Here is a 13,558-nt window from a genome sequence, read left to right on the forward strand (position 1 = left end):
ACTAAAGTAAATGTTGCTAGTGATATATACACAATGTATATACACAGTGCCACCCACAGTAACACATATATATATATACAGCGCCACTCACAGTAACACATATACTCATAAGGTTGATATAACACACAATGAAACACTACATCTCTATCTTATATATAACACACAGAGAGTCAGCTCTGCTATCTCACCTATAAAAAACAGAGTCAGCTTTGCTATGAGCTCTGCTTCCCTCCCTATCCCCCAGAAAAAGTCTCTGCACACTGCTGTTGGCTGGCAGGAAGTGCCTGTGTCTGAGCTGGTCCGGTAATGCAGGGGGGAAGGGAAGGAGAGCACTGCAGTGTGCAGACAAGAGAAGCTATTCATTAGAAGAATCCAACCGTAGTCAGAAGATTTAAAGTCAGATCTAGGAACAACCAAAATAATAAAATGGACAGATAGAGACAGGTTGGACTTATATCTGTGGAGTGCTGCATTTTGTTAATAACAGTGAATTAGAGAATGTGTTATTTTGTTATCCTGAGTATATATAAGAAACTTTGTGGGAAAAGCATATTAATGAGTAAAACTGTAACAAAAATAATAATAGCTGCATAACTTTTGCTTTCTTTGGTAATCTTTGGCTTGGTTCTCTGATTATGCGCTTCTTTATGTAGTAATGTTAATTGGAAGGTGTGGCGTAGAATATACAGTGCCTACAAGTAGTATTCAACCCCCTGCAGATTTAGCAGGTTTGATAAGAAGCAAATAAGTTAGAGCCTTCAAACTTCAAACAAGATCAGGATTTATTAACAGATGCATAAATCTTACAAACCAAAAAGTTATGTTGCTCAGTTTAATTTTAATAAATTTTAAACATAAAAGTATGGGTCAATTATTATTCAACCCCTCAAACCACCAGAATTCTGTTTGGTTCCCCTAAAGTATGAAGAAGTAGTTCAGGCACAGAGAACAATGAGCTTCACATGTGTGGATTAATTATCTGGTTTTCCAGCCTTTTCTGACTATTTAAGACCCTCCACAAACTTGTGAACAGCAATCATACATGGTCAACATGGGAAAGACAAAGGAGCATTCCAAGGCCATTAGAGACAAGATCGTGGAGGGTCACAAGGCTGGCAAGGGGTACAAAACCCTTTCCAAGGAGTTGGGCCTACCTGTCTCCACTGTTGGGAGCATCATCCGGAAGTGGAAGGCTTATGGAACTACTGTTAGCATTCCACGGCCTGGACAGCCTTTGAAAGTTTCCTCCCGTGCCGAGGCCAGGCTTGTCCGAAGAGTCAAGGCTAACCCAAGGACAACAAGGAAGGAGCTCCGGGAAGATCTCATGGCAGTGGGGACATTGGTTTCAGTCAATACCATAAGTAACGTACTCCACAGCAATGGTCTCCGTTCCAGACGAGCATGTAAGGTACTTTTACTTTCAAAGCGTCATGTCAAGGCTCGTTTACAGTTTGCTCATGATCACTTGGAGGACTCTGAGACAGATTGGTTCAAGGTTCTCTGGTCTGATGAGACCAAGATCGAGATCTTTGGTGCCAACCACACGTGACATTTGGAGACTGGATGGCACTGCATACAACCCCAAGAATACCATCCCTATAGTCAAGCATGGTGGTGGCAGCATCATGCTGTGGAGCTGCTTCTCAGCCAAGGGGCCTGGCCATCTGGTCTGCATCCATGGGAAGATGGATAGCACGGCCTACTAGGAGATTTTGGCCAAGAACCTCCGCTTATCCATCAAGGACCTTAAGATGCGTCGTCACCTTCACCTTCCAACAAGACAACGACCCAAAGCACACAGCCAAGAAAACCAAGGCCTGGTTCAAGAGGGAAAAAATCAAGGTGTTGCAGTGGCCTAGTCAGTCTCCTGTACTTAACCCAATTGAAAACTCGTGGAAGGAGCTCAAGATTAAAGTCCACATGAGACACCCAAAGAACCTAGATAACTTGGAGAAGATCTGCATGGAGGAGTGGGCCAAGATAACTCCAGAGACCTGTGCCGGCCTGATCAGGTCTTATAAAAGACGATTATTAGCTGTAATTGCAAACAAGGGTTATTCCACAAAATATTAAACCTAGGGGTTGAATAATAATTGACCCACACTTTTATTTTTAAAATTTATTAAAATATAACTAAGCAACATAACTTTTTGGTTTATAAGATTTATGCATCTGTTAATAAATCCTGCTCTTGTTTGAAGTTTGAAGGCTCTAACTTATTTGCTTCTTATCAAACCTGCTAAATCTGCAGGGGGTTGAATACTACTTGTAGGCACTGTATATTATGACAGAATCTCTGTTATCCTCACATAGAAGTAGTAATGGGTCGTTTGCGAACGAACTGGCACAAAGAACCGGCTCTTTCGTGGTAAGGGCCCCTGATCGTCTCACCACGCCCCCTTTAACCCAATAAAATCTGGTTAAAGTGGAGTGGTGTGAGGTGACTGATTGGCCGGAGGCTCCCTATTATATATTTAACACAGTACAAACTATATCATACTTGTGCTGTGAGGGGTGTTTGGAGAAAGCTCACGGGCAGAGCTCCCTCCATACACAGCAGGTGTTGGCTGTATAATACAGCAGACGCCCGCCTGTTAACCTGTTAAGTGCTGCTGTCGAACCCGACTGCGGCACCTAACTTACCATTACATGGGCGCCGCAATCTTGGATGGCCTATCGGTAATATTGCGATATGCTGCAATAAAGTAGTATTTCAGTATATAGTATTAGAAATCAGACCCTGCAGGGTTAAAGTACCCTGGAAGATCTGAAATAATGGTAAAAAAATTTAGAAAAATATGAAAAATTGTAAAAAAAATTTAAAAGTTTAAATCACCTTCCTTCCCCCAGATCACATATAAAATTAAACAAACAGTAAGAATCATAAACGTTTTGTATCGCAGCGTCCCAAATTGTCTGATCTATCAAAATATAATAATGATTATTCCTTGTGTTTAAAAGTGCCACTTTTTTGCCATTTTGCTAAATATAAAAAATTCTATAATTATCAAAAGGCCGTACAGTCCTCAAAATGGTAGTATTGAAACATCATCAAAAATCGCAACAAATGACTCCGTACACTGAAGTTAATAGCGCCAGAACATGGCAAAATAAAGATTTTATTTTTCTTGTACAGGAGGTTTTAATTTTTGTAAATGTATGAAAACATTATAAAAACTATATAAATTTGGTATCCGTGTGATCGCACCGACCCAAAAAATAAAGTAAACATGTCATTTTGGTGCAGGGCCGGCTCCAGGTTTTAGTGGGCCCCTGGGCGACAGAGCCTTAGTGCGCCCCTCTGTGGGCCGCCCTCCAGTGGCCACACTGCGCCCCCTCCCCCTGTGGACACACTGACCCCGGGGACACACTGATCCCCCCCCACCCCCCGGGGACACACTGAACCCCCCCCCTCCCCTGCGGACACACTGAACCCCCCCTCCCCTGCGGATATACTGAACCCCCCCTCCCATGCGGACACACTGAACCCCCCCCTCCCATGCGGACACACTGAACCCCCCCCCCTCCCCTGCGGACACACTGAACCCCCCCTCCCCTGCGGATATACTGAAACCCCCCTGCCATGCGGACACACTGAACCCCCCCCCCCCCCTGTGGACACACTAAAACCCCCCCCTCCCCTGCGGACACACTGAACCCCCCCCCCTCTCCTGCGGACACACTGAACCCCCCCTCCCCTGCGGACCCACTGAACCCCCCCCCCCTCCCCTCACAATGATCCCCTCCAGACACATTAGCCACCCCCCGTGGACATAATGACCCTCTCTGCTGACACACTAACCCCCCCCCTCTCCCCCTGTATACACACTGACCCCCCCCCCCCCGCCATCTTCTGCCTGGGCCTCCCGTACGCGCCGGCTCTGAAGCCGGCACACGTGATCCGATGACGTCATCATGTGCGCCGGCTTCAGAGCCGTCGCATACCCTGCGGAGCGCCGCATCGTGGGAACTGAGACAGGTGAGTTTTAGATTCTGCCTCTATGCTGCGCTCCCAACCAGTGCAGCATAGAGGCAGAAACGTGATCGATCTGGATGGTGATGAATTGTACCAGTGTCTTATAGCGACACTGGTACAATTGATCCGGGGGCCCGAGTGGGCCCCTCCAGTACCCCGGGGCCCCGGCACTTGCCCGGGTTGGCCGGGTGCTGGCGCCGGGCCTGTTTGGGTGGCACAGTCAAAGCTGTAAAATCCAAGCCCACAACAAAAAGGCGCAAATGCATTTTTTTTACAAATTTCCCTGCATTTGGATTTTTTTCCAGCTTCCCAGTACACGGCATGGAACATTAGATACTGTCACTATGAAGTGCAATTTGTTACACAAAAAACAAGCCCTTATATAGCTCCTTACATAAAAATAGAAAATGCATGGTTTTTTTGAATGTGAGGAGTAAAAAATGAAAACACAAAAAAGAAAAAGGGCTTTGTCGTTAAGGGGTTAATAAGGAGACGTTCAGGAGCTCGTCTTAGTGAGCGGAGCCTAATGAGCCAGCTCATTAAGAAGAGCCGGACTTCTTATCACTATTTTGAAGTACAGAGGTGTACGGTAAAATCAGAAACATTCAATGCACAATTCTCGCTCTGTCCATGGGGTGGCAGCACGACCGCTCCCGCGCACTCCTCACTAGACGTGGCGTACCTTCTTGCCTCAGGAAAGGTGCCAATCGGCCTGCGCGGCAGACTACTTACTGAGCATGCGCACTACATCCGGCCTTTTCCCAGTTCTCCAGCGCCCTAACCAGCGCTGTGACTCTCCGGTCCTAGCCTTGACGGGACAAAATCCGGCGAAATGGTCAGTACCCCGGGCCCATATCACCGGCCGCCGGTGTGTGAGTGTCCCCTGCTGCAGGCGCGGAGGATAGGAGGCGCACGGCCGGAGATTTACACGCGGATGGAGTTAGATTGTGTTCGGGTCTGATCCGCTTCCAGCGTGGCCTAATGGCTGCTGCAGAGTCGGCCTGCCGGCTGCCCGGCTCCCTGCTGCTGCTGTCCCGGCACTGCTGTCATGTGTCCTCTGTGACTGCCCACCTCTAACCATGTGAATTATGTCCTATCATATGCGGTTTATGTGGTGATCTGACGTGCGGTACTTGTCCGGTAACGCTAGTAGGTGGTCATTGTGTAGTGATTGCACCCAGTTTTATGTATGTTATCAGCAGAATTATTTCCTGTGGCAGTGTCTTTGCATTATACCCCGTGTGTCTGATATATAGGGAGGGGGTCCTCACTTTACGGCTGTCCATGCTGTAGTTTGTCTGAGATGTCACATGACGTGTGAAGGCTACAACACATGCAGGCACTGCTATCCCAGGCCTCAACCTGCAGATTCCCCTTCAGGGCTGGATCACTAGTGGTGTAAGGGGCTCCTGGATGTTTGGGGACCACACAAATCTGGAGATTGAACAGGAAGTGTCGGGGTATTAGGGGTGACCTGTCAGTCTTGGGCTGTATTCACACAGGGGTGTTATCCTTCCTGATCTATCCCTGGAGATGGATTTTGCTGAGCTGATTGACCAATATGGAGACTGTCATGGCGTCTGATGTCTTGTCCTGTAGTGAAGAAGATTTGATGTAATGTTTGCTTATTGCCTTCCATGTCCAGTGTCTTCATTGAAGTCTTGGTCTGTTCACATGGGGTTGGATGTTTATGCTGATGTGACTTGTTAGCCCTTGGCTACTATGCAGAAAGGTAAAGCCCCATGTGCTGCAGTACAATATTGTATATGGTGTAGAGCCCCCTATGCAATACACATCTGGCCCAGTGCCCGGTGAATGCACGAGTTTGGCATGTGGCCCACTGCTATGACAGATAAGATTATCTGACATCCAGGACCAGGGCTCAAAAACTTTGAGGGTTCTGCAAACTTTGGAGCTGTCAGATGTACAGCTTGGTGTGTCCTGGTAGTCTGTGCTGTTGATCTCGCTGTCTGGTGTATAAGCTAAACCTCACTGAAACCTTGGGCAGATACGCATGTAAGGAGAGGACTGATTCCCCCCCCCCTCCTCCTCCTGCCTGCAGCCCTGGTGGTCAAGCGCTGATGACCTCATTCACTGAAATCACTAGTCATGTCATCACTTCAGTGTCACCCAAGATCCTATATACCAGTGATGGCTAACCAATGGCACTGGTGCCGGAGGTGGCACTCAGAGCCCTTTCTGTGGGCACTCAGGCCATCACCAGAGATGACTCCAGATGCCTTCCTGCAGTCCAAGACAGCCCAGGACTTGCTGTGCACAGAGCTATATTAAAGTGACAGCTGTACCTGGGACTAATTTCTGCTTTATTGGTGTCCTCAGGGTGCTGGTATCAATGAAAACTGTGACAGAGAAGGGAGTATAAATCACAAATTACATTTCTGTGTTGGCACTTTGTGATAAATAAGCGGGTCTTTGTTGTAGTTTGGGCACTCGGTCTCTAAAAGGTTTGCCATCACTGCTATATACTGTGTATGTCACTTGTCTGTTGCTTTACTTTCAGGGGTTCGTGAAGGTTGTGAAGAACAAGGCTTACTTCAAGCGCTACCAGGTCAAATTCCGCAGAAGGAGAGGTGAGTGGTGAACTCATTGCTACAGATGGTTTCCTTTCATAAAGAATTACCAGAGTAACTTTTATTTTTTATTACAGAGGGCAAGACTGACTACTTTGCCCGTAAGAGACTGGTCGTCCAGGACAAGAACAAGTACAACACACCCAAGTACAGGATGATTGTGCGCGTCACCAACAGAGACATCATCTGCCAGGTATGGAGCAGTCTGCTGGCCTCGTAGGCTTAGTTCATGCCTATTGGGCAGGTTCCATTAAAGGAAACCTATCATTTAGAATGACAGGGGTAAGCTGTAAGTACCGAGCACCAGCTCAGGGTGAGCTGGTGCCGGTACTTACTTTCGTTAGTGTTATAAATTGCGGTTTTAACACATTTTAAAGTCTAGAGCAGAACAGGCTTCGGGGCTGCGTGTGCGCGCCTACATAGCAGATGACGCGCAGCGCTGAAGCCTCTTCTGCTCTAGAGTTTAAAATGTGTTTAAACCGCGATACCGCGGTTTATAACAATAACGAAAGTACCGGCACTGCTTACACCGACCATTCTAAGTGGTAGGTTTCCTTTAAATCAGTTGTTCTCAACCTGTGGGTCGGGACCCCTGCGGGGGTCGAACTACCAAAACCAGGGGTTGCCTAAAGCCATCGGAGCCGCAATTTTATTGTGTTTTTACTGCGAGTTGCATGATTTGGGCTCACCCCAACATGAGGAACTTTATTGCGGGGTCACAGCATTAGAAAGTTTGAGAACCACTGCATTAAATGATGCCTACAACCCAGATCAAGTATTGCAAACCCAGCCCCCCCCCCCCCCCCCACACACACTTACTCTGGCAGGATCTGCTCTTCTTGTAGCTTGTTGTTCCCTGGTTTTTAAAATTATACAAATGAGCCTTAGAGGCTCCATAGGTTTTCATAGAACCTGGAGCACCTCGGACTCATTTGCAAAATTTTAGCGCTTTTTATTCTAAAAAACAAGGGCATAAGACGCCTAAAGAAAAGTTGATCCTGCCAGATGGGGAACATGGCAGAAAATAAAGCGCAGCAGCGAACGTCTGTTTGTCGACCTGTAGAAATCTGTTTGTTTGCCTGATTAAAGGTCACAATTAGAAATGTAAAGTCAGATTGATGCTGAAGACTCTCTCATCTGGAACAGCCATTGGGAACAGATTTATGCAGTTTTAAAGTATAAGCATATGAAGTATGATCAAGGTCAATGAGCAGAAATATGCGACCACCTTGGACGCTGTATCATCAATAAGGGAAGCGCAGGAATGGACAATTTTCTCTTTGCCTACCATAGAGGGTTCACTTGCATAGATAAGTGCTCTATGAATCCTGGACCATGTATTGGCTGGAGTTCATTGGTAGGATGATGCATCAAACAGGGACGCCTTGTATCAGAGTATGTTTGGAGTCTGTACCCAGTCCACTCTTATCTTGTGACATCCAGCCACCATGTCAATCGTGAATTCTGTAATGAGCAAGTTTTCCTTCTTTACCCTAACTCCCCCTTTACTATACTTTACTATACTCTTAATGGGTCATATGATCTAGGTGTCTTAGCTAGGTGCATGGTGGCACTACAAAGCTGCCTGTGACTTTGAAGACCTCAGACTGGCACCACAGTAATGTATATGTAGTACACGACATGTAGAACTAAGCCACAGTATAAAAGGCAGTGGCATGCAAGTACTGGCCACACATTTTTTTTTTTTCCTGTAATAATTAGTGTTCCTGTTTAATCTTTATTTCCTTTCTTTGCAGATTGCTTACGCCAGGATTGAGGGAGACACAATTGTCTGTGCAGCATACTCCCACGAGCTTCCCAAATACGGTGTCAAGGTTGGGTTGACAAACTACGCTGCAGCTTACTGCACCGGCCTGCTGATGGCACGCAGGGTACGTCACGCGTGGTTACTGCTATTAATGCACAGCTGACAATGTCCCTTCCTGCCATCAAGTCCTGCTTACAGTAGTGTGATCTGTAGAAGATGCTTGATTACATTATTTAAGCAAATGATTGGGCTTGGGTAAAGTTCATTATGTCGCACATGCTGTAAACTTATTTGGTTATGGTGTTGTATAGACTTTGCCTCAGGTAAAACCTGCATCTCTAACTAGTGTCCCACAATGTAGTGCAGCAGAACTTGAGAAACTCCCTCTCATGTGGAATGGGTTTGCAGTGGATTTTGTCAATAATTTTGGGTGGTTAAATGTCTGTTACAGTAGGGACAAAGTGTAGTTGAAGCCATTGAAGTTGTCCAGAAACTGGCTGAAAATGACAAGGGAGACATTGTGGTGGTAGTTTTGCACTACAGGTTTTCAGGAACATGTGTAGGATTTGTGTAAATCCTGCCTCCATTGTGTCAGTAAAATGCTGAGGCTGCATTCGCACATTGATTTGAATTGTATTTTCATATGCAGTTTCAAGGTGCTTGGTCCTAATTGCATACATGTTTCTAGTGAATTAACACCAAAACACATGGTGTTTGAATTGAATTTCAAAACTCAATTCATATGCATTGTGTGAATGCAGACTGAGGGTTTGCTCCTTATTTAAGAATATGCTCGTGTTCTGTAGTAATAACCACTGCCTTTATTTTAGCTTTTGAACAAGTTTGGTCTTGACAAAGTCTACGAAGGCCAAGTGGAAGTTACTGGTGACGAATACAACGTGGAAAGCATCGATGGACAACCTGGTGCCTTCACCTGTTACCTGGATGCGGGTCTGACCAGAACCACCACTGGAAACAGAGTCTTTGGTGCTCTGAAAGGAGCGGTTGATGGAGGACTCTCTATTCCCCACAGGTTAGGTTTGCTCTTAGTGTTGGAGTAGAATTGTGGTCGAATATAAAGGCTTTGTATTACCTATTTTTGCAGTGGTCACCTTTCAGGCATTTGGCAACTTTGGCTTAATATGATCGCATGTTTTAGGGTAGTGTGTGTGTATATATTGTATGGAAACGTAGTCTATTTTGGTTCTGACCTAGATCTAACTATATTGATGTTTGAGCAAGAGCAAAATCCTTTGACATCAATTTGTATTGCGCCAAGTGTAATACTCGCACCATGGCCACCATAACACTACCACCAATCTGTCAAAGTAGTGTCCTAGTCAATTATTTACGTTTGAGGATCCATAAAAAAAATTCAGTGATGCACATGGACTATGAGAAGACTTTGAAATCAGTTTTTCACAGAATGTGTGCTTGGCTGCAGGTAGCCGAAGGCTTCTTTCACATGACTCTATATAGTGGCCATATGCTAGAAATAGAAGTGCACAAGTGTACGGCACGATATGGTGAGCACACACCTTACCATGACAGGCTGCATGACTCCCTTTGGGGAGGGGATATTCTTCCCCATGCAGTATGTTAAGTTTCTTTGGAACAGACATTAAAATTGTATTGCAGTGAAAATATTTGGCTGACACCCCCCCCCCCCCCCCCCTTAATTGCTTGATTTTAGATGGCGGTTGTCCTCTTGCATTGTAGGAGATGCATAATGTTACATGTTGGTTTCTATGAAGGATTCCAAATGTGGCTTGTGGCCATAACAGCCATATGATGGATATGGACGGGTCAATTGTGTTGAGTTCATACTTCTGCTTTTAAGTTCTTGAGAATCTTTTGGTGATTGTGTAGCATTTCAATGGTTCATACCTGCCCTGATTTGATTCACCCACCTGCACACGGACTGATTGCAGGTTACAAATATTTTGCCCTTGGTCCTCTGTTTATAGATATGGACCGTGTGTGGTCACTTTTGTGCCAAAAATAGTGCAAAAAAGGGCATGAATAGGACCTACTCTGAGCTTTGTGACCCAGTGTAGTCAAATCACACATGGGGGGACTTGGAACATGTCCTCATGTATTTCGATGGGCTTATACATATGTGGTTTCTACAAGCATGTGGCCCAAAAATTCACACATTTAATTGTGGCAAACTGCAAAAAAGTGAGCTGTCTGCTTTTGTGATCTTTGTGCTCCTACCAGAATGCAAAACATTGACATAGAACCCAAATGTTATATGTTGGTTCCCTAAGTGGCAAACTTTAAATTGGCGGTAAATTTAAACTCTACATTTTCTTCTGGTCGTGAGTTGTTTGGTAATGTGCGCCTTTTTTTGTTCCTCCTTAGCACAAAACGTTTCCCTGGCTTCGACTCCGAGAGCAAAGAGTTTAACGCTGAAGTCCATCGCAAACACATAATGGGTGAGAATGTGGCGGACTACATGCGCCTCTTGATGGAGGAAGATGAAGATGCATTCAAGAAGCAGTTCTCTCAGTACATAAAGAACGGCATCACAGCTGACCAGGTATGTATGCTGCTTGTTGGCTGACCATAATCTACAAATTGCTGGGTGTAAGCGTAGACAGCCCCTTCTTTCGTTGCATCACTGGTGCTGATACTGTTGCAGCTTATTTTGGAACCCTTAACATAGAATATTTGAGTATTTATATCATTTTTATAAAATGGAGAACATGTATATGTTCTTGCGGATACTCGCTGGTTCTGTGTAGATGCCTTTGTACCAGGCTGTGACTATTATAGCCAGGAGGTAGTCTCTATTACTTTGCACCTCCCACTGGCATCTCTGCTTGGCTTAAGCAGAGTGGGAAATTGTTTAACAAAGCCTTCTTGAGGGAAAGTTTAACGCTACATTTGTTGTATTGCTGTTTATTAATGTTGAAGGGGGCTATCTAGTTATTCCTTGGTATTCAATACTACTTGAGCAGACAGTTCATGAAACTTAAATCCTTAAGCCAGAGGGTACTTAAAATTAACTTTGGTTATAGGCCCTGCTAGCAGTGAAGCTTAGGCTGCATTCACACACATGTATGGGGGACGTATATACGGCCGATATAAGTCCCCCATACACTTCTATGGGCTCACGGCCCTGTACGGGATCGGTACGGTGTAGCACACGTGTGGTACAGCTCCGTAGCCTGGGAAAAGATAGGATATGTCCTATCTTTTCCCTTATTACGGCACCGTGCACCATAACTTCCTATAGAGAGGGGCGGGGGCGCTCACCACCTCCACCTCTCCCCGCGCTGCCATGTGCCCGCCGTGCTACGGTGCGGTGGGCACACGGCAGTGTGCATGTTGCCTTAATCTGACAGTTCAGATAAAGCGGAAGGGTAGCCATGTTCTATAAAATTCCACCACCAAAAACTTTAATCGCCTGAATATTGTGCACAAGACAGTGGTAATATTGTCACTGGTACTATTGTGGTTTTGGCATAATTTCATGCATTGTCTTTGTTGCTGCATTTGTCAACTTTTAGCAGACTGCTCTCCATGCTGGCGCTGTAAGGGTTTAATGCTGGTTGTTAAAGCCTGTTACACCAGTGATGTAGGTTAAAGGGAAGGTTTGGTCAGTGTTTTTTTAATTAATAAAATGGGTTATAAGAAAACTACTTAAAGTTCACAGAATTATGAAGTTTAAAGGTAGTTGGTTTCTGTATATTGCTTAAATTAAAATCTTAAATTGGGTTTTATGACTATACATTGATCTGTTTTGGGTGTTTTATGGCTAAAATTGTGGAAGATGTAGACTTCAGAGGCCACAAATTTTAGAATTTTGGCATACAGAACTGGGCTCCCCTACAGATCTACAGTTCTGTGCAGCCCATGATCTGATGGTTTCATTCTGTGAAGTGGTCGGACAAGGTTAATGCAGGTCAGCTTGGTATATGCTGTAGTAACTTGCTTCTGCCACTACATAGAATGGATCACATTAAGTACCTTTTAAATTTTTGTTCTCATAAATACATAAAACCTTGCCTTCGCATTCTCTAAAACTTCCTTGTCCGGGCAGATTGAAGAGATCTACAAAAAGGCTCACGCTGCTATCAGGGAGAACCCAGTCCACGAAAAGAAACCAGTGAGAGAAGTCAAAAAGAAGAGGTAAGAGGCTGATTATAAGGGGTAACCCCATCAGTCTTGGCCATATACAATGCTTTACCCTTGACTGCTTAATGGCCTCTGCATGTTTGGGGTTCCTTATTGTGCAGCTGGGTTTTTTGACTCGCCTTAGACTATAATGGCAGGGGCACATGTTTAGCAGTCTTGTTTTAGCTTCCCCATACATGATTGAACCAGAGGATTACAGTGGGTGTCATGGAAAAGCCACCTGTCTCTACTATATACCTTAAATTAGAGGTGGTAATGACTTTATATCATCAAGTCTGTTTCTGCTTTGATGTGAGTAATTGCAGTGTATTGATCTCTTCCTTTAAATTTCAGGTGGAATCGTGCCAAAATGTCCCTGGCACAAAAGAGAGACCGCATTGCTCAGAAAAAAGCAAGCTTCCTCAGAGCTCAGGAGAAGATTGCCGACAGCTAAACTGGGCCTCTTGCAGTTTTCTACATGAGTCTCTTGAAAATAAATCTATTCACAAAAAATTGGTCTGTTTTATTACCTGGGAGTTTTTGGAATGATGTGGCAAATTAAGGTTTTAAGTTTTCAAATGATCTCTTATCCACAGGATGAGATGACAATCTGTGTAGTGGGGTGTCAACTGCAGGGACTCTCCATAATTTATTGGAGTTGCAGGTTAATCATTTGTCATAATGCGCCGTTCAATAGATAGGCATATTTACCACGCTGATTGTGAAAATGTCTGTCGCAGAAAATGTACAGTGGGTATGGTAAGTATTGAGACCATTTAACTGTTATACTCGATTGGTAAGATCCATAAAGGTTTTTTGCTCAGTAATTTACTCTACTCCCCATATTGACAGAAAATGAAATGTAGAGATTTTTGTAGATTTATAGAAAACTAAAATATCACATGGTACTAAGTATCCAAACTGTTTGGTCAGTATTGAGTATAAGCAGCATTTTGTAGCACAGCCAGGGGTCGTTTTGGGAATGATGTAACAAATTTGCAACAATGGTCAGTTGTTCTGAAGCCACTGCTTTTTTAGCATTGTGCTTGGGCTCATTGTCTGAATGGAAGGTGAACATTTGGTTGCAGTTGAAGAAAAGAT

At 44.7% G+C, this 13,558-nt stretch overlaps 1 protein-coding gene across 1 annotated transcript; it reads left to right on the plus strand.

Annotated features, from left to right (window-relative positions):
* The first annotated feature begins 4,658 nt into the window (after positions 1-4,658).
* On the plus strand, positions 4,659-12,969 carry RPL5 (ribosomal protein L5). The gene is made up of 8 exons (XM_072126630.1): positions 4,659-4,811; positions 6,498-6,567; positions 6,645-6,760; positions 8,325-8,459; positions 9,166-9,368; positions 10,700-10,877; positions 12,384-12,472; positions 12,812-12,969. Exons 1-8 carry the CDS (start codon positions 4,809-4,811, stop codon positions 12,909-12,911), a joined length of 894 nt encoding a protein of 297 aa, XP_071982731.1. The 5' UTR covers positions 4,659-4,808; the 3' UTR covers positions 12,912-12,969.
* The last annotated feature ends 589 nt before the right edge of the window (positions 12,970-13,558 follow it).

Source organism: Engystomops pustulosus, chromosome 10 (assembly GCF_040894005.1).
Source record: "Engystomops pustulosus chromosome 10, aEngPut4.maternal, whole genome shotgun sequence".
Classification (NCBI taxonomy): domain Eukaryota; kingdom Metazoa; phylum Chordata; class Amphibia; order Anura; family Leptodactylidae; genus Engystomops; species Engystomops pustulosus.

Excerpts from the sequence above, each read along its gene's own strand:
- RPL5 (XM_072126630.1), top strand. Across the intron at positions 6,568-6,644 it reads CAAATTCCGCAGAAGGAGAG|AGGGCAAGACTGACTACTTT; the intron begins GTGAGTGGTGAA and ends TTTTTATTACAG. Across the intron at positions 9,369-10,699 it reads GGACTCTCTATTCCCCACAG|CACAAAACGTTTCCCTGGCT; the intron begins GTTAGGTTTGCT and ends GTTCCTCCTTAG.